Source organism: Anopheles gambiae, chromosome 3 (genome assembly GCF_943734735.2).
Source record: "Anopheles gambiae chromosome 3, idAnoGambNW_F1_1, whole genome shotgun sequence".
Taxonomy (NCBI): Eukaryota; Metazoa; Arthropoda; class Insecta; order Diptera; family Culicidae; genus Anopheles; species Anopheles gambiae.
Window position 1 is genome coordinate 94,752,677 of NC_064602.1, and position 21,533 is coordinate 94,774,209.

Consider the following 21,533-nt stretch of genomic DNA (forward strand, 5'->3'; position numbering starts at 1 on the left):
TGAATATTTTGAATAAGAATACATACATTATGTTGTACCGTCGTGTACACGACACGTGTAGTAATGGCGCGCAACAGTAATGGTTCGCCTGAACGCGCCTGCACGTGCCATGTGTTTTGTTTTGTTTTTCCATTTAAATTATTTGTTCTTGCTTCGAATGCTGGTTCGAAAATGGCATTTTCTGAATCGTCACTGGTAAGGTTTTTTTTTGCTTTGATGGGGGAGATGGTTTGTGAGTGCCAATGCATGATTCATCGCATTCCTGCTTTACTCGAATGTGTTGTGGTGTGTGATCGACCTTCTTCTGCTGCATGGTTTTATATATTATCTACTTTCTTTATAGATATTTGCACGACTATATATATAAATTCTTTCCGTATCCTCATCTTCTTCTTCTATTGATCTTTGCAAATTCGATCAACGACTTTATACGTTTTCAGCTTTTCGGGGATTCGAAGGGCAAACCCGGTAAACGGAGCGTGTAGGCTCGCACTGCGCTGGGACGTTTAAAGCATCAATCGGACCATTATTGAGCCCTTACAACAGTTCGACCGGATGCTTTGGTGTCCTCGGCAAGCTCGAGTACCTCCACCACTGCTCGCGGGACCTTTCTTGACCCTCGGGGACGCTAATACGCTTTTCTTGAACGAAAAGAAGGAAAAAATGGGGGGTAATTTAAGGGGATGGAAAACAGATTCTACCTTTTATGGCCATGGCGTCTTTCACCGATCCCCTTCCCGAGTGCATCATGGCGGGAAGCGAATCCCACGCAAAATGATCACACAGGGGACAGGAAGCCACAGCGCCACGTGATGATGGTACGCCACTGTTGCGCTTTCTTATCATTATCGAGCTTGGTTTTCGTGCTCCTTTTTGTAGCTATTTCGTTTGCTTCTCCTCCTTTTCCTCATCATCATCATCAAACAGCTTATCTATCAGTTTTACAGCGATCAGAGTTTTTGGTTTCTTATTGTGTTTTCCCTTTAATTTTGGTTTTCCATTTTGTTTTAAATACGCACTGGTAATGTACAACACGATCGCCGATATTAACACTAGACGAAACATTTTTGGGGAGCGGGTGGAAAAACATAAACAAACTGATTAGCTTCTCGTCTGCCGGTCGGTGTCGGGTGTAATAATTTCTCCACCAAAAACGTGGCAAAAACTTATCGGACCAAAAAATCGAACGAGCGCGACACGATTGATCTGTTTTGCTGCCAACAACTGCCAACAAATGCAACGCTGCGTATGTGCATAATAATATCATTGTTTTCTTCTTCTTCTTCTTTTTTTGTATAGATAAAGTAACAATCTCTCGGACGCAAGAAAACGTTTAGAACTTTTCATATACTAACGAAAGCATCATTCGTGCATTCACACTTAATGATTTGTGTGAGTGCAGTTGTGTGTGTTTTTAACTAACGCGCAACGTAAGGGGTCAACAACGGCGGTCAAACATTCGCTTTAGGTGGGGTATGTAACCCCCCCTGCAATGTATGTCGAGGAATTGAGTGGAACGGATGAATTATGTTAAAATCAGCACACAATAAAATAATACTAGACTGCACCTTTTTCAGAACAAAGTAACTCCCGTAAAGTAACATCGATTCGTACGAAACAGTGAAGCACGGCAACACACGTACGAAAGAAGTTCTCGTCGTGTTTGCGTTGCTTATTAAATTTCATCTTGAACAGATCATTTAAACAGTCACATAAATGTCTCCGAAATGGTTTAATATTTCCGGTGCGATTGAACGACGCATACCAGCAGCTATTGTAGAGCACTGGGAGAGCTTCCGAACTAAATAAAGTCCCTCCTCTCTTCTCGTTGTTCGAGATTGTGTGGAAATAGAAGCACAACAACGTGGTAACGATTTCGCTTTCGTAAAAAGGAGGGTTCATCATAAAGATTGAATCGATATGAATTAACAATCGTAAATTGTATGGCCACAAACTCACCCGATGCGTGACACTCCACTCCACGCAAAGTAAGAGGAGAAACATAATTTCACTGTAATCTTCATTTCTGTTCGGTGTGTATCATTGTGCCGGTAAGGATGTCTCTTACGGTGATACAGTTTCTACTTCTAAACGGGAGTGAACTGCATTATTTGTTTCTTGTTGTTTTTTGTATCTTCCATTTCACTGCTAACAACCGCGGTTTAAGTTCTGTGTTTTCTCCAGTAGTTCATGTGTTCTATTTTTCTTTGCAAAGGGAAGGAAGGGCGAGGACGTTCTATACAAAGTTTCGTACATGGTACATTCGGTAGTTTAGTTTAGTTTTTGTTCTGTTTTAGAGTTTAGTAGTAGCAGTAGTAGCAAACTGGGTTCATTTATTTGTTGGAGGTTTGATTTACTATGTTTTGTTGTTGTTGTTGTTGCGTGTTTCGCCTTTGCAAAAAACGGTTTGAAACAGTCGTTTTTCACACCATCACCACCAGGTGGTGACAACCTGACCTCTTTCTCAAGCCTGATCGCCCATCAAAATGCATTTTGCATCCGCTTCCGCATTTGTCTTTCCGTTTCGAATGGATTCTGTTGCTGCAGCTTTGTATTACGAATCTCGCGCAATCTGCGCGCGTTGGCGCAACTTTATTTCTATGCCACATGTGTGCTTCCGAAACAATCGTTTCTCCTCTCTTTTGTCTGGGTTTTGTGTTTCGCTACATTGAATTTCCGTAACCTGTTCCTTAGAAAACATTCACTAGTTCCGATTTCCCGTTTTTACGGTTTCTGCTAGAAAACACGAAACAGCTCAATCCTGGATCGACACAATTGCGCAACTGCGCACTCGTGCAAAACTTTGGTTAATTATTGACGGTGTTCTGTAGCAGATGCTGGTTTGGGGGTGGTATTGGTGTTTTTCTGTCTGCTGCGCCGACACTGCGCCATTGTCCTGTAGGCGTTTGTTCTGCCTGCTTCTACACAAAACCTCTGCCCCCCCTACTACTAATGGCCACCAGCAGTCCCCCTTTCCGAATCTCTCCCACAGACAGTGGGATTGGAACGCTTTCCAGCTTCTTTTCCTTATCACTACTATTACCTTCTATTCCTCGGATTGAATGTAGGGGAAGAGATTGTTCCTTCTTCTTTTTTTCTGTCTGTATATGCGTGTGTGTGTGTGTTTGGGTGAATGTGTCTGTATGCTGCCCCATTGTCCATGCGCGGAGGGGTCCGCGGAGGGGTATGTGTATTTGCACACAATCCGTTGCAAAAAGCGGATTCAAATCACCTCCTCCCTTCCTTCTCGTGTGTCTCATAACCGTTATAAGTATTTTGCTGCTGCTGCTGCTGCTTCTGCTGCTGTTGCGCACCGAAGGTGATCCTATTACACTACACTTTCCGTTTTCCTCCTACTGCTATCGTCGAGAGCTGCACACTTTATGGCGATTATCTGTCGGAAAGTAAACGGGAAATAGTTGTGACAAGGAATTTTACGATTTTTTGTTTGCCAGCGGCATCCAATACATACCAATCTAGCCGATTAATACTTGTAAGGTTAATGATTTTGATCGGATGTCAAATTTGTGGTTTGTGCTTGCCACCGCACAACCGACAGTGAACGCCGATCCAGTGGCAAGCACGCAATGGCGGATAGCACCAAAGGCATGGCACCAGCAGGGAAAGTAACGTCAGCCCGATCCACCTGCGGAGAGTGGAAAGAGAGATCAGTGTCAATATCAATCGAATTGGAGGTGGTGTCCCTGTAGCCGTACCGCTTCGTGCAGCCAGACTCGCCGGTGCACAGGCATGGATGTGATGCCGTTTCACCCTCCGAGTCCTTCATGCAGTGGTACAGCATGCACCGGGCGCACGGCATCCCGGACACGTTCTCGATCGCCGTCCGGACGCAGTCGGGCGCGTAATCGCACGACCCCTTGTGGTTCCACTCATCGTTGTAAAACTCCTGACAGTATCTGATGGAGAGAGCGTGAGAGAGAGAGAGAGAGAGAGTGCCGAATTAACTCACTCTGTTGGACCAGGTTGTTGGAGTTGGGGGAGGGTAAGTGTTACCTGCACCGGAGCCGTGTCTTGATGAGCGTGCCTTCCTTCATGATGGGCGGTACGGAGGTGGCCCCGGCATTAGCGGCAGCGTCCAGGGCGTTCCGTTTCTTGAGACTCGAGGTCGAATCGCGTCGCCCGCCGATGAGTGAGCCGCCGATCGGTGGTTCTTCGATGACCGGATAGTTATAGTCGTGCACCTTCAAGTGATAGAAATTATACTTTAGCTTGATGTCGCACGGCTGCTGCACGGTGTGTGTTGCGCGCGCCATCGGGCAGGATTGTGGAGGTGGTCGTGTTACGGTGTTCGATGCGTATTTGACGAGTTGCCCGATTTATCCATTGTTTTTCGATGACATTTGTAACGCACACACACACACATAGGTATCAAACAAAAACATACACAACACAGTATTCAGTTTGTTAATGCGATTTGGTCGTACACGCATACACAAACACACACACAAACACAGTGGGTTGGTGGTGTAGAGAGGATGTGGATGTAGTAGCATGCACAAAGAAAAAGAGAAAAACAATTATAATAAAAAACCTTTTTTCGTGTGTGTATTTGATATCCCACCACCCCCGACTCCCTCACACACTTGGGCAAAGGATGTTTTATGCAGGCAGGATGACAATGACAAGTTAACGATGAAACAATGCGCTTCTGTTGACTAATTCACTTCACTATTTCTACACACTGTTAGAACGGTCAGCTAAGATGACCATCTGCGGTAAGTTCGCACAGAACGGAACAAATATTGATTCTCCTCGGATTCGGCCTCGGCAAACTGTGGTCCGATTGCTTCTCTATATGGCAATAGATTCTTTGTTGTTTGCCTCCCTAATGATTTCAACCTATTCTCAGCTGTCGGATGAGCTACAACACAGAGTTACACACACCTCTGCCGGCACACATTCACAGGACATTCAAGCTCAGCTCTGTTGCTTTGATACTAATCTAGAAGGCACACACTGGCATCCTACACTTGCTACCGTGGGGCTCTGGTGGTTTCTATAGCACCGAGAACGATCAATGGGGATGGGGATGAAATGAAACAAGCGAACAAGCATCCCTCTTCCATCCCGGACACATGCCTCTACGATTGGATAGCATATCAACCCTCTACAAACACACACAAACACACCCCCTTCTATACCCGGATACTTACGTCGGTTATCTGAACGTACGAATAGTTATCACCAGGTACTAGAGGAGTCACTTTTTCATCACCAGGCTTGCTGCTGCTGATCAGCGGTGATGGTTTATCGCCCGATATGTATTGAATACTGGATTGCTGCTGCTGCTGCTGCTGTTGTTGTGATTGTTTATCGACGCTTTCTGCAACAAAGAAAAAAAGAGCATGAGTGCTATTTATGCACGGGATTGCAAATCACACTGAGCGAAGGGGAGGAAAGGGTGCTTACGATGGCTTCCACTGCCTTCCGAGTTGGATCGTGATTCCGAAGGTTCAATCGGTAAGTCCAGCGTCTAATCAACCGGGATGATGGATCATCGGGTTGGCAGTGATTGGATGTGGTACGGAGACGGAGAGAAAGAAGCAAAAAATCAGTATTACAGGTACCCGAGGCTCGGTCCGATGACTCTACCACCGATGGGTGTCCTCCGATTTGGCACACTGCTGTCCTGGGCAACCGTTCTGGGTCAGCGATTGCGGCCGAATGTGAACCACTGCCGGTCGCATCGACGCAGGACGACGCACAGGATTTGCACAGGGAGACACCCATCCGAGGGGGGGGATAGTAGTAGAGTAGAACCGTACGGGTTCTCGAGAGACCACCACCACACCTACCATGAACACGTCGTCTTCACCAACTGTTTCATCGTCGTCGTCGTCGTCGTCGTTGTAGCCGTCACCAGCGTCACCATCGGCGTCCACCGCCGTCGTAGCACGTAACGGGAGCAGCAGTTCGGTGGCGGGATCGTCCGACGAACCGGTGGGATGGGGGGAACCGACACGGTTCGAGGTGTTTGGTGTCGTTGCATCAGCCATACCTGGGGTGGTTAGGGTGGTGGAGACAGAGAGAGAGAGACAAGTTAAGACGCACGCATTAATAAGATTGTACTGGGCGGAGACGGAAAAACGACAAAACTTTAACGGTAACGGAAAAGGGCAAACGAAACACACAAAGATTACTTAACAACAGAACAACAACACATAACATATTTAAGGGGGAACATTTTGGAGCGCGCGCGAGGGAAGGTCAGTCGCAGCCGCATGGGGTTAAGGGACGATTTGTTTTTTTGGCGTTTCCCTAGATTTTCCTTCTGCAGACATTATGTCACGGACACCAAGTGGACTGCAAGGAAACCTTCCAAGGACACTGGCCAGGGAAACAGTGAAAGTATTTCCCCATTCCCGGCCATTATGTAAATGTTTTAACGTTTACGAGTCCCTTCGTGTGTGTGTGTGTGTGTGCATACGCGGGCGTTATGCAGTCGGCTGCCCCATAACGCAAGCCAGCCCTCGCGTCCCACGGGGTGTGGGTACAGTTTTCGAACCGGATTATGCTCGTTAGGGCGATGTAATTAAGACAGAAAAGAACCGCCATCGGACACACGCGTTTAATCCACTTTGCGCGTCCGAAATTCTGGATCGAAGCATCGCAGCCGCGTCATTATGAGGCTTTGTCACGCATCGCTAGGAGCAGTTTAAACGGAATTTAATCTGCTCCGGGGTATCGTGTTTAGTTTTCAGTCCTAAAAGACAAAACAACTTAAGAAGCATTAACACAACACAACATAAGAAGCGGCAGGGAACAACGAAACGAACAACACAAAACACAAGGACGCCACACAGCATTCACCTTCGGCACAAACTTACCCAGCACGCGGAATCGAGCATTCGTTATCATTATTGGGACGGGTGCGTTACATTTGAGATTTTTTTTAATTGCAAAGCGTTACGGGCGATCATGAGCGTCATCGGGGCAGATTCGGTTCAGCCGTTGTCATCACATTTGCGTTGTCGTTGTTGTTGTGCAGAGTTTGCAGAGATTGTTTTATTGCGCACGCAACGAACCCAGCGCGGCCCAGCACAGAAAGAAAAGACGAAAGGTGGAAAATGTGTGAAAAAGAGTGAGTGTGTGGCAGGGTTGTTGCATTGTGACCGAGTTTGCACCGAGGGCGCACTATAGAAAAGGTGGGGGAGCGATGGTTGATTGGATTGGGTCCTCCTCTCGAAAGCGGGAGGGAAAGGATCGAAAAAGGAGTATTAAGAGAAGGCACTGTGGTGCTGTAGAATGGACGGGATGGTTTCCACTGAAACCAACGATGACCTGAGATTAAATATTCATCGTGACTGCAAGGATGGAAGGACGGGAGCGTGTGGATAGAACCGTGTGCTTCCTGATGGGATCCCATCGATACGGGAGGGGGGAAAAACTAGTCGAATGAATGTGTGTCTGTGGGTGGCAGCGAATGAAAGAAAGCAAATGCGGGGGGGGGGGGGGGGTGGTTCGCATGCAAAAAAAGGAATCCTTCGCCTCACGGTAACGGGGTTTGCCCTCCCTCTATTAGAAGCAAACGGATTTTTCTCCCACTCTTTCTCCCGCAGCAAGGATGGTGCGCATGGTGTTGTCGCTCTGCTCTATGTGTGCGACTGAGGACAGAGCCAGTACTATGCTCACCATCAATGAGGTCATCGTAGGCACGGATGATTCCCTTGTCGAAAGCCCTCGCATCGGCGGCGGTCTGAAAGGTGAGCCCGTTCCGTTGCTTTCCAGCGCGCCAATGATGAAAGGTAGGCATGACTTTGAAGTACTGCAAGTCTCTATTAATAACACAACTTAGTATAACCTAAAATTAGAGAAAGAGAGAGAAAGAGAGAGAGAGGAAGGGACATTAATATTACCTGCTCATATGCATTGGAGGAAGGGGTTATAAGCCGTAGCGGAAGATTTGGGTTGTCGTACACTTACGGTTTGGTCAGATATTCTTTGCCCGTAGATGATGTACTCGTGACCGCCACCGTCCGGTGGCAGTCGGGCGCGTTTGCGGATGGAAACGTTCGCCAGGCCACCGCCATGCAGTGGTAACCATCCTTCCGTGCTCTCATCTCTGGCCATCACTTGTGCGCGTACTCTAACTAAGAAATCACTGTAAACGGTACACAAGAAGAATATTGCGAACATTAGATGGGATCAGCAGCGACAAAGGAGTTAGAATATGGTCTAGAGCTAACGTACAAGGTTTGAATGGCGTCCCATAGAGTAAGTGGATGAGTGAAGGCTCTTTTAAATGACAGGTTGATAGATCGTGAGTTCGAATCTCCTCTTTGACAACAACAGACGATGTTTTATTGGAGTTAATTATTAAAGGGAGAATTAAAACAAATGAGCCAGTCAACAATAATATGAAACTGGTTTGTTGTGTATCGTATCACAAACAACACTACAATTTTCGTGACGTCAGTAAAATTATGCATTTTAACGCAAACAGAGAGGAAACACACGGATCAACCTTGGAATCTCGTGCATCTATCCGACCTGTCCGGACATATCATACCCTTCTTCCTCAGCCTAACTTCGGACGGCCTGCGCTTCGTATGCTCAATGAAATGACACATTCCTCCCAGCAGATTCCGCACCCTCTTCCCATCACTCTCACCCCTCCCCCATATTCTAAGTTGGTAAAACACTTTGCCATTCCCACACCTCGTTCCCCGTAACGCTACATCCACACACCGCGCCCTCCAGACCACTCCTAGGCAATAAAAACTAATGAGAAATAAACATTCACCAGCTGAAAACGACCGCCCTGTCTCTCTCTTTCTCTCTCTTTCTTTCTCTATCTCCCTAGGCCCTAAGGTCACAATTTCCAAATGCACTTATGCTTCCGGCCACCAACACTGTCTACCCCTCCCTCCTCTCTCTCTCTTCAAAGACCCCCTCACAACCCCTCTTAACCCGTCATCCGAGTGTTCCATGCCGTCATCATCTCGGACACACACACGCATGGCCCCATCGTCCTTGTTGCCGCGCTGCGCTACTGCTGCTGGCGTCATCCTGGGCCCCAAAAGATACATCACCATCATCACCATCATCATCATCATCATCAACAACTTGAAGAGCCATGCACCCCTCCCACCCGTTGTGCTCACAGGTCACAGTGTTGCCAGCAGTGTTGCCTCGCACACTCGCACACACCCTTTCTGCTGCCTAGACCCAGCGGTTTGCGCACCATCATTTCGCGACCTCGACGGTGACGAATACCAATATACCTTCTTCTTCCTGCACCCTACTCCTATCCCTCCTCTGTTTCATTAGGGCAGCAGCAGCAGCAGCACCAGCAGCACATTCCCAATGAAAAGTATAAGCGGGGAGTAGAGTATGCCAGCGGTGATGGGGTTGCCTCCTGCGGCTCTCAAAACCTTCCCTACATTCCCGCCTCAGTTCTGTTCCATTCCGTTCAAGAAAGCGAGACAGGGCCATATACACGCCGCGCAAAAACATTCCGAAAATAATCCCATTCATTCTTTTTCTCTAATTTTCATTGATATGCGCACGGTGCTGCGCTCTCTCGTAGCAATAGCTCTCACTCTCTTCATCTCTCTCGCTCTCTCACTGTAAATCTCATTTTCTCAGTTGGAGAGAAGAGGAGGCTGGTTCTCATACACACAAGATTGGTGCGTTTGGTTGTTTGGGCACGCCAAACCATTGCGCTCTCGTGACACTACAAACGAAAAGAGAAAGAGAGAGAGAGACAAAGAGAGTGTGTGTGTGTGGGATAGCGCACGCATCGGGGATTTGGTGTTATATCCTGCCATCATCCTTCGGGTGAGATCTGGCCCACAGGCTGCTCGCTGCTGCTCAATCTTTCCTTATCTCTAAACAGAGCAAACCAAGGATGCGTGGCGGTGGGTGTCAAATATATGACACCATTAATAACAAGTGTTTACTATTCCGTCTGACAGAACAACCGTCATCTGACAGACTGGAGGATATGGCGCCCCCGTGCCCGTGGCGTGGCGCAAACCAAATTTCCCATTTCCAAAACGGTACGATGTTACACAGTTTGCAAGGTATTTGGGAACCTTTTTTTGCGACCTGCTCTACTGCTCTACCTCCAGGCTTTCCCAATTAACAAAACTTCAAGGGAAGGACAGTCGAAGCAGCAGCAGCAGCTCCAGTTGGTACGAAAGAGAGCAAAGTAGGCGCTGAAGCTAGGACGCTAGAGCGAAAGCAGACGAGCGCAAAACCTACTTCCGCTTTTCACAGCAGGACGTCTATATTGCTTGCCGCTCGTGTCGCTCTTTCCAAGCACATCCCCAGGCTTTGTTGCCCTGCGCCGTGTGGAGGAGCGTTTCCTCCCGTGAATGCTAACCATTCAAGCGGATACTACACTGACAGCACGAGCAGCAGCAGGCCTGGATTTTCAAGGATTCGTGAGGCTCGTGAATGAACGAACTCCAGCGATTAGCAAAGTGCAAATGGGGCAGCACACAGAGCAGCGCTCTTTCACAAACTCGTGTGACTAGAAGAGCTTACTTTATGAATCGGAGAACCGCACTGCGCACAGATGCGTGTGTGTGTGTCTATGTGTGTGCGAGTGTCAGAATGGGTTTGGATTTTCGTTCATCAAACTCGTTATTCTTTTTGAGCGATTTGCGATCGTTGAATGAAATGCTGAACAAAGGAAATATTTTCAGTACATTCGTCATCGCTCCTCGTTAAGAGCAGCAACGCTTCCGACATATGAGCAATTTTATGGTGCCATTCGTAACACGGCACGGTTGTTTACATTGGCGTTTAATAACAAATGGCGTTTTTATGCCCCCACTCGCGAATATAAACAATATCAACAGCTGTAAGCTGTTGTGATATTTTAATAAAATTATTCTTTGGTGAGGTATTGCTTAAACCATCAGAATTTGTTCGAATTTTGCCTCGTCAGCTCATTTTCGTAAGCCAGATCTCAGCGAGTTATAAATGTCTAAAAAGAGGCTTCAAATTCAAGAAGTTACTAGTACCATGAAGACTAACAAACACACTTTTAGTAGCGTTTGAAACCGAAAATGTTAGCTACGATCATACGATCCCTCAAAGCGAAGAGATCGCTAGATAAAATTCATTTCCCTTGACGCACCATATTGCTGTTTGAAAGAATTTCCACATACACACACACACACATTTATACAGTCGTACACGCCCATACCACCACCATTGCGTCTTATAAACACTCAAACGCAAATGAGCCCTCGGAGACCTCTGGCCCGAACGTCGTTCCTCAAATTACATCGGTTTCCTACTCCTCTGTCACCCCAGCCAGCCTCTGACACAGCAACGTTGTTCTCGCAAGGGCACGTGATGCCACACCGACCGATGATGACGCAGGAGCGGGAAGGACGGGGGAAGGTCCCCGAGTGTGTATGTGTATGGTCACACTTGGTTTGAGGGGAGGGGGGGCCCTTGGCGCAAACGATCGTGACGTGCGAGGCGTCCTCTGGCGCGGTCGTTGAAAGGCGGTTTTTTTTTTTTTTTTTTTTTTTTTTTTTGCACATAGCAGCAGAGAAGTTCATTCATAAAACTGGTGATCGTTTGGTGGAGGAGGAGAACAAGTGACTTCTTCACCACCACTTTCCCTACCCAGGGAATCCACCTTCGACACAGTGAGGCGCGCACAAGCACGAACGAGATGTTATTAATGATCACCATTTCCTGGCCGGTTCCGTTCGGTTTGCGGTTTACCATGCCATCCTCTCCTTGTCATTGCCACCACCGCTTGCTCGGCAGCTACAACAACGTAAGTACACACAGTTGCACATACACACAATTGTGTCTCTCGCAGTCCCTTAAATGAGGCACCCTTTTGAGCCCTGCTGTAAGGGATGATGATGATGATGATGATGGTTTCGTTACCCTATCAGGCGTTTCTAAACCATTCCCATTGCAAATGAGTCACGTACGGCGGCTATCTTCCCGTCTGCCCCACCTTACCACCAGAACAGTCAGCAACCTCCGAGGAGATCGGTGCGACATTAGGCAAGTTATTTTAAATTTGATATTTAATTTCTTTCCCGGTCCGGGTCCTTCCTCCACCGGCACTCTCGCCCAACTACGAAGACGACAACGGATGGGGGAAGAATCGTGAGAATGACGTCAAATCTGGGAAGGTTTTTAGGTGGCCCAAGATAAGATCAAACAGCTCAGTTCGCTCTGGCGCCTTGCCCCCCTTCCTTGCAGCAGCATAAATTGGAAGAATTTTTGGCCACCTCAGCATTCTCTCTCCCTCTGTCTCTCTCTTCACCACACAGCCAGCACCCCCCTTTTGCTGACTTCCGCTTTAGAGTCAACAAAAATCAATTAAGATCAACCCCTTGCGCGCCCCATGGCACCGAGGCCACCGAGCGCGTGTTTTTACGACTTCACGAGCTTCCTCCATTCCGTCGCCCATTCCCCTCCACTCCACTCGGAAGCTCCGGCTCGGAATTTGTCACGCAGGCGGCGTTATCAATGGTGTGGGAGTGTGCGTACCAGCGGCAACGACTTCCACAGCAGCTCATTCATGCTCTGTACCAAAGACAAAACCTCCTGCTCGCCCCTCCCTTTACCCCCAACCAAAAGATACGATCAGGGCAAGAGTCAAGCACTGGGAGTCGACTAGCAATTCACACAAATTAGATACACTCCCCCCTCCTCTCCTGACGCAATAACGTGCCACTCTCGTTGGGTTGGGAGAGTAATGTGGTGGCCAGATGATGACTTCCACACATCTTTATCTTTCAAACCCCACTGCGAGAGGGGCCACAACCTTCGCGTGACACACGGAATTAAAACACTGGACACTGATGAGAGATACCCAACCAACCACCAACACACAAGTGTAGAGAGAGAGGGAGTGGCGCCTGTAAAAGCGTGTTGTTTGCTTTACTGTTCTGTTCTGTGATGCTACAAAGCTTGGGCAAAGGTTTGGATGGGGAAATGAAGTCGTTTTTAAAGCCATTATAACATTGTTTTCCCTGAAACACTGCACGAGTTGTTGGAGGTAGAAGTAAACAATCTGCTGTGCGAATTCCAATCGTTAGGCTCTAACTAAGACTCTACTAATCTGTGCCTTTAAGCCTAGTACAGAGTTTTTCTTGGTTTTTTATTCTTTTGGGACACTGACTTCTTCACTCTTTCTTGTGGGAAGTGAACTTTATGTTATTGGAAGTGGTCTATACGGTACTCTTTTTACCCAAGTGACATTTGCTCGAAATTGTTTTCCCACATCTGCTCGATTAGTACTCGATACGCCCGAAATTGTGGATTTGTGTGTGATCAAGTGTGTTGCAAGCGCCAAAACTTGGTGTGTTCGTAAATTAGACTTTCTTCTATCGATGGACGATGCCGTCGAGCTTATTTTTCATTCCTTGTTATGGATTTTGCTGAAAAACAAAAGCTAATTTTGTGTCACGTTATTCTATAAAAAAGGGTATTATTTAAGTATAAAATGGGTACATGGCCAACTATAACGATAGGACACATCATTTCCGAGCGAATCTAGAAGAGCGCAACGAAAAAGCCGCATCACTGTTGATTTTAAAGGGCTTTTTCTAAATTCCCTTACACTGGTGCAGTTTAAGGGAAGTTTAAGGCTGCAGTTTAAGGGAATTTGCTCGAATTCCCGATTATTCGTGCTCGAAAATGTCAATTGGGTAAAATCGAATGCCATTTGGAATCCAATAGGACTTTTCAATGTTTACTTCCCATACGAAATACTCAAGAAAGTGTCTCAAAATTACGAGTACTCCTGCAAAACCCTGTAGGTCGGGCAGTCAACAAGTCTGTGACTATACATAACAACATTGATCTTCTTCCCTTTTTGCTTTTTATAAGAAGAGAATGAGTGCGTAACCTGAATGAGTTCGTAACCTGAATCATCATTATCATCATCATCACTAATTCCACAGAGGATCTTACATTCTAACAATATATTGCTGGTGTTAGTATCTTTGGACCCTGAATCGTGAAACATATGCTATAAACATGTTCTTGTAGTAGAAAAGTTTAGATAATTATTGTTATCTGATATCTGATATGAAAAGGATGATGAACACAACAGAAGAAACTACAAAATTACATTTATGGTCCTCGTCAGGAGATCCTTCTTGCATACCTTATTGGGATCTTGGATTTATTGGAGTCCATAAAAAATCTCCAAAAACCTAAAAAAACAACTAACCAACACGGTGAAAACTGTCAAACAATTCCGTAACATTCTCCGGAATGCTGACGAATTGACCTGTCCCGTTCTTCGCGGGAAGTACGTCAGAGAAGCACGAGCGTATGAAAACATCGCCTTTCTTTCGCACTCTCTCGCAGAACAACAGTATCCTCCCCCTTTCGAGTTCGTCTCTCCCTTCGTACCATCATCCATCCACTGTCTGGAACTCTCCAAACTCCTTTTGGCCTAGTTTCGCGTACCCCATTTCTCGCACGCAGAGGGAGCCTTTCTTGCATGCGCGGCACCCCATGCGCTGGCATGTCCCGTTTTCGCAGCCCAAGCACACACACACGCACACACACGCACACACAGCTTCTCTGTTCCATGTGTGAAGTACACAGTGGATTTCTCTCAATGACTGCAAAAACCAATGGGCTTGTGGTGTTTGATATGGGGCCATTGCTGCCCCCTCTCGTCGACGAATCCTTGAACGGTAATGCAACGATAAAACTCGGATCCTTGAAGTTGGCAAGCATGTGTATGTGTGTGTGTGTGTGGCTGTGCCTTTTATCCTTTAACAACCACTTATATCCCTGGCCCTGTTGGTTGAGATATTGAGTGCATTTTTCCCTCTGTGTTTGGCTATTGAAACAACAAAAAACACACACACATACATGCCCATTGTGCATGCCCCTATCCTGATGACGACACATGCGCGCACAAGCAAACACAGTATACAAAAAAAAAACTGGAACACCTAATTGGAAGAGACTTTTCCGTTTTTTTTTTCTTGAACAACCTCTTGCACACAGACCTCATAACAAGGACGAAACAATTCCATTCTGGAATGTGAAGCACACACACAAACACGTGCCCCCCTTTTTGTGACCATGTTGCCAGCCTAATGCTTATGGGATTCGTGTTGGATGTAGTTGCGTGTTCTAATTCGCATGGAACGGAGTGTATTGGAGTGTATACACCTTAGATGTGGAATGGGGGACACCACCATCATCCACTCTCTTTAAGGGGAGAGGGGTAAAAGCTGGGCAAGAAAATTTTTGGCCATCCACCAAACAAACCACCTTCACCTGCTGCGCCCCGTACACTTCCACCCAATCCGCCAATCATGATGATGATGATGATGATGGTGGTTGATGAGAACCCTGGCAGAGAGTGGGGCACGGATGGGCAAAATCGTCCCTACCGCGCACTGACCGCGCCGCGGATCCACATTTTTCTCAATGAAATCCACCCGAGCGCGCTCGCCCTTTCTCATTCATGAAAGAAACAGTGCAAACCGCCACCACACACACACACGTACACACATTTACAGGTCACATACAGTGCGATCCTTTTTTGGAACCGCGCAGAAGAAGGGAGAGAGAGACTGTTGCGTTGCGGCGACCTCCGGGAGGGGGACTTGCTGCTGGTCGATGATGAGAGAAGCTCTCGTGAGCGAGAGCGCGAATCTCTCACCAGCTCGAATTGAAGGGGGGGGGGGGGGGGGGAGAAATGTTAAAAAACCTCCAGCCCTCCCTGTTGTTGTCCCCTCCTCCTCGCCCTCACTGTTTATCGTGTATGCTCTCCAGACAGTTTCGCGCACCACCAACCATTTTCACGAAGGACCGAGAAAGTCTAAATCCGAGAGTCGAGCGCGCGAGAGAGAGTGAAAGAGAATGGAGGCGATGTACTGGCAAAATAAAACTAAAAATCAGCATTATCTAAAAAATAGTTCCACCACGGAAACGGGAGTGTGAGAGTGTGAGCGAACCGAATCAGCTGCAAACCAAGGCTCTCATCGTCGCTAGGCTTTACAGAGGTTATCCTGTTTTTCCCCCACCATCCCCATTCAATTCGATTTAACCCTCACAACACCCAGTAGCCTGCGCTTGCCTCACAGGACACCACCAAACGATCAGTTGCCAAGGGTAGTGTGCGCGTTGCCAGGAGCATTGGAACATGGAATACCTTGACCCAAAAGAGAGCCCAAGGGAAGAAATGGCGGGGGAATAAAGATCGCTGAATGCAAGCATAATCGACAGGAACGTCAACTACAATTGCAGTCAAAAAAAAAGGATAATCATTCAAACCTACCAACTCTTGGGGCTGGGCATTTCGTGTGCTGGAAATTAGCGCACGGGAGAGGGCGTGTGCGCATATTCGCACACAAACAAACACACACAAACACACACGTGCGCGCACATGCAAACACAATCCTCTAAAAAGGTTCGTCCTGCATGCCACGGCAGGGAAAACGATGAATGATTTTCCGCCGATGCCAAAACCCCCGGACACTGTGTGTGTGTGTGTATTTGTCCTCCATCCAGCTGTCGTTGATGATGCTCGCTGTCCTCTTCCTCTCCGCCTGCAGGTGCTATATTTCCATTCTAGGTGCGACCGTACAGTGGATTCCCTGTCCTCATACCACCGCCCGCTCGGCTGCCAAGTATCAAGGCCAATAGAACGCCTGGGTGGTTGCTTTGTAGCCTCATTGATTGCTTTCCATTTGGCGTCCTTCCCAGCGCGCATATAGGGCGGCGGTGTTCTCTCTGTGGGTCTATTGCTATTGGCGATGGTTCACACACACACACATAGGCCATTTTCATTCATATTTCGTGTCATTCTAATTTGATTCTTTTTACTAGTAGCTGCGCTTTTGTTCGTTGCGAATAGTGTTCTTCCAATTTAATTAGGCCATCGCTCGTTCCTTCTTGTTCCATTTGTTTAAGTAAACGTTCAGGACGTCAGAATCTCTTTGGAGAATCTACTTCGTAGCTATAGGCTGGTATTATTGAATCCGTTCGTAGCGGCGGCGTACGTCCCGACACTCATTTTTTTAACGTACTAGATGGTTGCTACAGTTATTCACCACGGCGTTGTAGGAGCGGGCTCAAGAAATGTGTTGCCATCCCTAAAATTTTATGTGAGCGCCGTACGTTCCCGCTACGAACGGATTCAATAATACCAGCCATAATGACGATTTATGTCTTAGTTTAGCTTTGCTGTAGGCAAAGCATTGGAAGATTGAAAAACAGTTAGAAAGGACATTGCGACTTAATCCTGAACTGTTTGAAATTCCGCGACTTCTTCTTCTCGATACCTTAAAAAAACATCCAAAAGACTCTTTTAGCATTGATTGTAGTAGCAGGATATTTTACAACTGCAACGTCCTTTGACCTCAACTAAACAATTTTCCTCATTAACCAATGGTGGTCAGAGCCTGAACTTCTACCCTGTTGAAACCTTCGATAAATGGATATCGAATTAAAATACGCTTAAGTTAGTACTTGACCGGACAAGGATTAGGAGTTCTTCAATGAAATTAAACAGATTTGAAAGTCTGTCTGGCTTTAAGATGACTTTAAGGACTTCCAAACCTTCATAGTTGGGAGCACTACGTCTAAAGCATTACATTTTGGTACAAAGCTGTCATTTTGGAGGATGTCACTAGGGCATAGGTTGGTCGTTACCCTATGCCACATCTACTTGAACTTCCGGATGATTGAGGAGTATGGAAGGGATGGAAGTCCCACTCTACATAAGGCCCAACGATTGAAGTTGTAATTTCATTGATAAACAGGAGTTTGACATTCCCAAAAGGGTACTTTCTTGCAGTCCCTCAAATCAAGCAGATCTTGAAGAGCCCCAGGTTGGATTTGACAAAACTTCACGTGCAGTACGTGCCACGAAATACCTTTCCGTAGTAGGCGGGCATGTGGTCGATGCGTTGATGTGGCGATATTTCTTTATTTTTGATGACAACACACACACGCGCGCGCGCTGGCACCTCAAAAAGGATATCAGAGAATAACACCACACACTATAGGCAATTGAGAAGTGAGAGAAAGAGAGAGAGCATATTTTTTGTGAGAGAGCATCCTGGGAGCACCAGCAAACAAGGTTCAAGCCCATGGTATGTGTATCCTTGCACGATGAAACGGCAAGTTTGCAAAATTAGGCAGCCCGATTTGAGCGGAAGAGAAGGAGCGAAACCTTCCAAGATGTATCCGAAACTCTGAACGGAGAGAGTAAATGGATCCTGGTTGTTTTTTTGTTCCTTCTCCACTCCTTCCTGCACCACGCAGAATGAAAGGATAAAAGCCTCGCACCACAGAGAGCAAGAGTGAAATGGCAAATGGATAGAATTTTGGGTTGGAGCGGTAGAGAGGGCGAAAAGGATACGAAATATTCGTTCGCCAAAAGCTGTCCATAAAAAAGCGTTCCATTTCTTCTGATAATCATTTTCACACAACGTACAGTTAACGCTATTTACATGCTAGAGTGTTGGATGTAAGTTAACTCGTGGGAAGATAAAGAGGATACGCCACCACGGCGTTAGTTACTTACTCTTCATATGCCTCGGTCATGATTAGAAATCTCGAATATACTAATATTTTGGGGTAGCAGCACTGTTTTCACCATTTTTGTAACTGTACATGGGCTCCGGGAACCGAGCAGCAGCGACGACGACGACAACGACGGCGGCGATCGACTACGTGGAAGGCTTGGATATTGTTGTCGATCCTAGTAGGCAAGTGTGTGTTGTTTTGCTCGGTGCTCTGTATCTGTGCCCAACAGTCCTCGCAACAGCCGCTTGCAACTCTTGCGTGGATGTGTGGTTTTGTTATCCTGGCTGGGACAGATCGCTTCTCGTTGCCCTTTATCCCTTGGACTTGCTTTCGACCAACAACCACAACAACACGTGGGAGAGACACACACACACGCTGATTGGAGAACTGCCCTCTAGCTGAATATTGGCAACACTTCTTCACTTGACACCCTATTGAGCCGTTGCGTGGGGCCAGACACACACACGCACACACACTGTTGACACACCAGACTGTGGCCAAAAGATGCCTTTTAATTATATAAACACACGCGCGCTCTCGTCATACACACACACACAACTGCTGATTCGTTGCAACTTTTCCTTTACAGTGGCAGACACTTTGGCAGCAGCAGCAGATACACTTTTGTAGGCTTTTTGGCCACACTCTTTACACTCCAATGCGGTTTCGCTTGTGCTTCCCTGCCTAGCGATCGTGTTGCTCCAGAAAGTAGCCGGACACGCCTGTCGGACACAGCAAGATATCACTATTTTACACAAAACCTTTTCCCATTTTCTGGCTACCCTTTCAGGAGATAGATGCCCCGAAGCAACCGTCGTCCTGGCTCTTATGCACGCAATCACACAACACTATACAAAAGAACCCACCACACACACACACTCGGGCGCGCGCACCAACACTCACGTACTGAAAGAATGTATGAGGAGAAAAAAAACAAGGATATACTATTGGATTTTAATAAGAAATCAAGTTGGAAACTGCAATTGGAATCCAACTAGATCCGGAATCTGGACACAATCTTCGCACAGGCACGGGGGACGCGCTGCTCTCGGTTTATCAATGTGCGTGCGTGTGTGTAAGTGCATGTGCGTGTGTGTGTATGTGCAGAGTTGACAGCTGAAAAGGGCGACGCTTGGGTGGAAACTGTGCAAAATCCCTCCCTGTTTCTGCGGAAAGCTGATTCTTTTTTTTCCAGTGGAAAGTGCGAATCCGTCGCGAAGGCAATTTTCACTGCTCCTGCTGCTGCTTCTGCTGTTGTTGGTGCAGTTGGAGGATTTTGCTCTTTGTTTTTTCTTCCATCCTATCCTTCCCTTCCCACCTCTCTCCCTCGCATAAACTTTTACATTTTCCACTGGCCGAAAATTGGGTGGTGCGTTTTTTTCCTCACTTCACTTCTTTCGGGTACTTTCTTTTAACAACAGCTCCTTTTTGCAGCTCGTTTGGTCTTGCGAAGCAATGAAAAGGGAAGGAAGCTTCCGAGCCTATAGGCTTCCCATTACTGCGGCAACCACCCCAACACACCCGTCTTGCAGCGAGTCCGGAACGTTCCAGCCACTCCTGCATCCAACGTTCCACCAGCGGTTGCGCTCCATATGCACACGGGGTGGGAGGAGGAGAGGGTCTTACATGTAGGAAAAAGGGAAAACGCACCCCGAAACACACACACACTCACACAGACCGGGCCGTGCTCCCGTGAAACTGTCCAGGGAGGTTCACGGATGGGTTTTGCGCTCTGGTGCGCTGCCTTTGTACTTGTATGTGCTTGCTTGCCTTTGTACAACGCCCGTCTACAGTCACAGTAGGCACTGCCGTCCCCTGTTGGTTACAGCCCGAAACAACAGACCCAAGCACACACAACCACACACACACAAACACGCACGCACACGCACGGGTTACAGAAATTCACGCACCGTGCAGGCCAATCTTGCCTGCATGCCAGGCCAGGACACACGCCAGGAAAGTGCCAGGGACACACCAAACCCGAACCCAGAGAGCACACAGCAGCAGCGCGACCGATCCGATCCGACCGCGACAGGGAACGCTCTTGTTTCTTTTCCTTTTTTCTTTTCTTTTTCGGTTGCGCTACAGCAATCTCGCCCTCGCCGTGTTCCTCGCGGATGGTCTCTCTCTCGCTCTATCTCGCGGGTGCTGCTTATCCTGCTTATGCGCTCTCCCGCTGGTACGCACTTTTGCTCGCGCGCTGCTTCTCTCACACGGCCGCTCGCTCGCTCGCTCTCGCTCTCTGCCTCATACACACTTGCACACGGGCACGCACATATTCACTGCTCCTGATTGCAGGCTGGATTATTATGGATATAATCGAACGCGGCCCTCCTGCACGCTGACCCTTGCACGATACTGCAAAACGCACGGCCGAAACGAACCTGTGCCGTGTCTGCTGCCGATGCAAACGTACTGCCTCCAGCACGCGAAACGAACGGGGGGGGGGCACTATTTGCACGCGAAATGGTCGCGTCTTTTTTGCTGTAATTTCAACCAGCCAGAGCTTGTGTGTATCTTCCTCTAAGATCCTAAGATGACAGCTAAACGCCTTTGGTCGGGCTCTCTCGCTCGCTCGCTCGCTCTCTTTCCCTGTTGCACAGCTCGTTCCTTGCGCTGTCAAAAGGCCTTATGCCAAACCGATTGGCAGAACGTGACGATCGACAACAATTCGAACGAAATGCATGAAATATTTCAAGATGTTCTTACACCAACATGCAATCTGGGACAAATAAATTGATTTTGCTTTTTTTATGCGCCATTTAAGGCCATTGCACTAAAACGGGATTAGTCTACAGTGTGAAATGAAGACAATTTATCAAATTCTACAATAAATACCAAAATATTTTTTCATAATTCAAAATTAACCCTTGATGTTCAGCGATTTCAGCATGTCTCAGTCCGTCATAGAAAGCAGAAACGACCGTTAATTTGGCCAAGTTTATACGCATGAAATCCTATCTGGAAAAGGTATAACACTGTAATATTATACATACTCATTCTTAAAGAGACTG

At 47.2% G+C, this 21,533-nt stretch overlaps 1 protein-coding gene across 13 annotated transcripts; it reads right to left on the reverse strand.

Moving 5' to 3' along the window:
- Window positions 1-298: 298 nt before the first annotated feature.
- On the reverse strand, window positions 299-21,064 carry LOC1280587 (sprouty-related, EVH1 domain-containing protein 1). Of its 13 annotated transcripts, none has more exons than XM_061660638.1 (11): window positions 20,904-21,064; window positions 18,518-19,425; window positions 7,945-8,122; window positions 7,654-7,822; window positions 5,817-6,019; window positions 5,431-5,494; window positions 5,175-5,344; window positions 4,015-4,244; window positions 3,717-3,917; window positions 3,473-3,646; window positions 299-3,394 (listed from the first exon to the last, which is right to left on the reverse strand). In XM_061660638.1, the coding sequence occupies exons 2-10, from the start codon at window positions 18,535-18,537 to the stop codon at window positions 3,520-3,522; spliced, it is 1,362 nt and encodes a 453-aa protein (XP_061516622.1). In that variant the 5' UTR covers window positions 18,538-19,425; window positions 20,904-21,064; the 3' UTR covers window positions 299-3,394; window positions 3,473-3,519. The 13 variants fall into 13 exon arrangements, with proteins under 13 accessions (XP_061516622.1, XP_061516620.1, XP_061516624.1 ...); XM_061660636.1 differs by having other exon boundaries at window positions 4,015-4,247; XM_061660640.1 differs by having other exon boundaries at window positions 20,795-21,064.
- Between the last annotated feature and the right edge of the window lie 469 nt (window positions 21,065-21,533).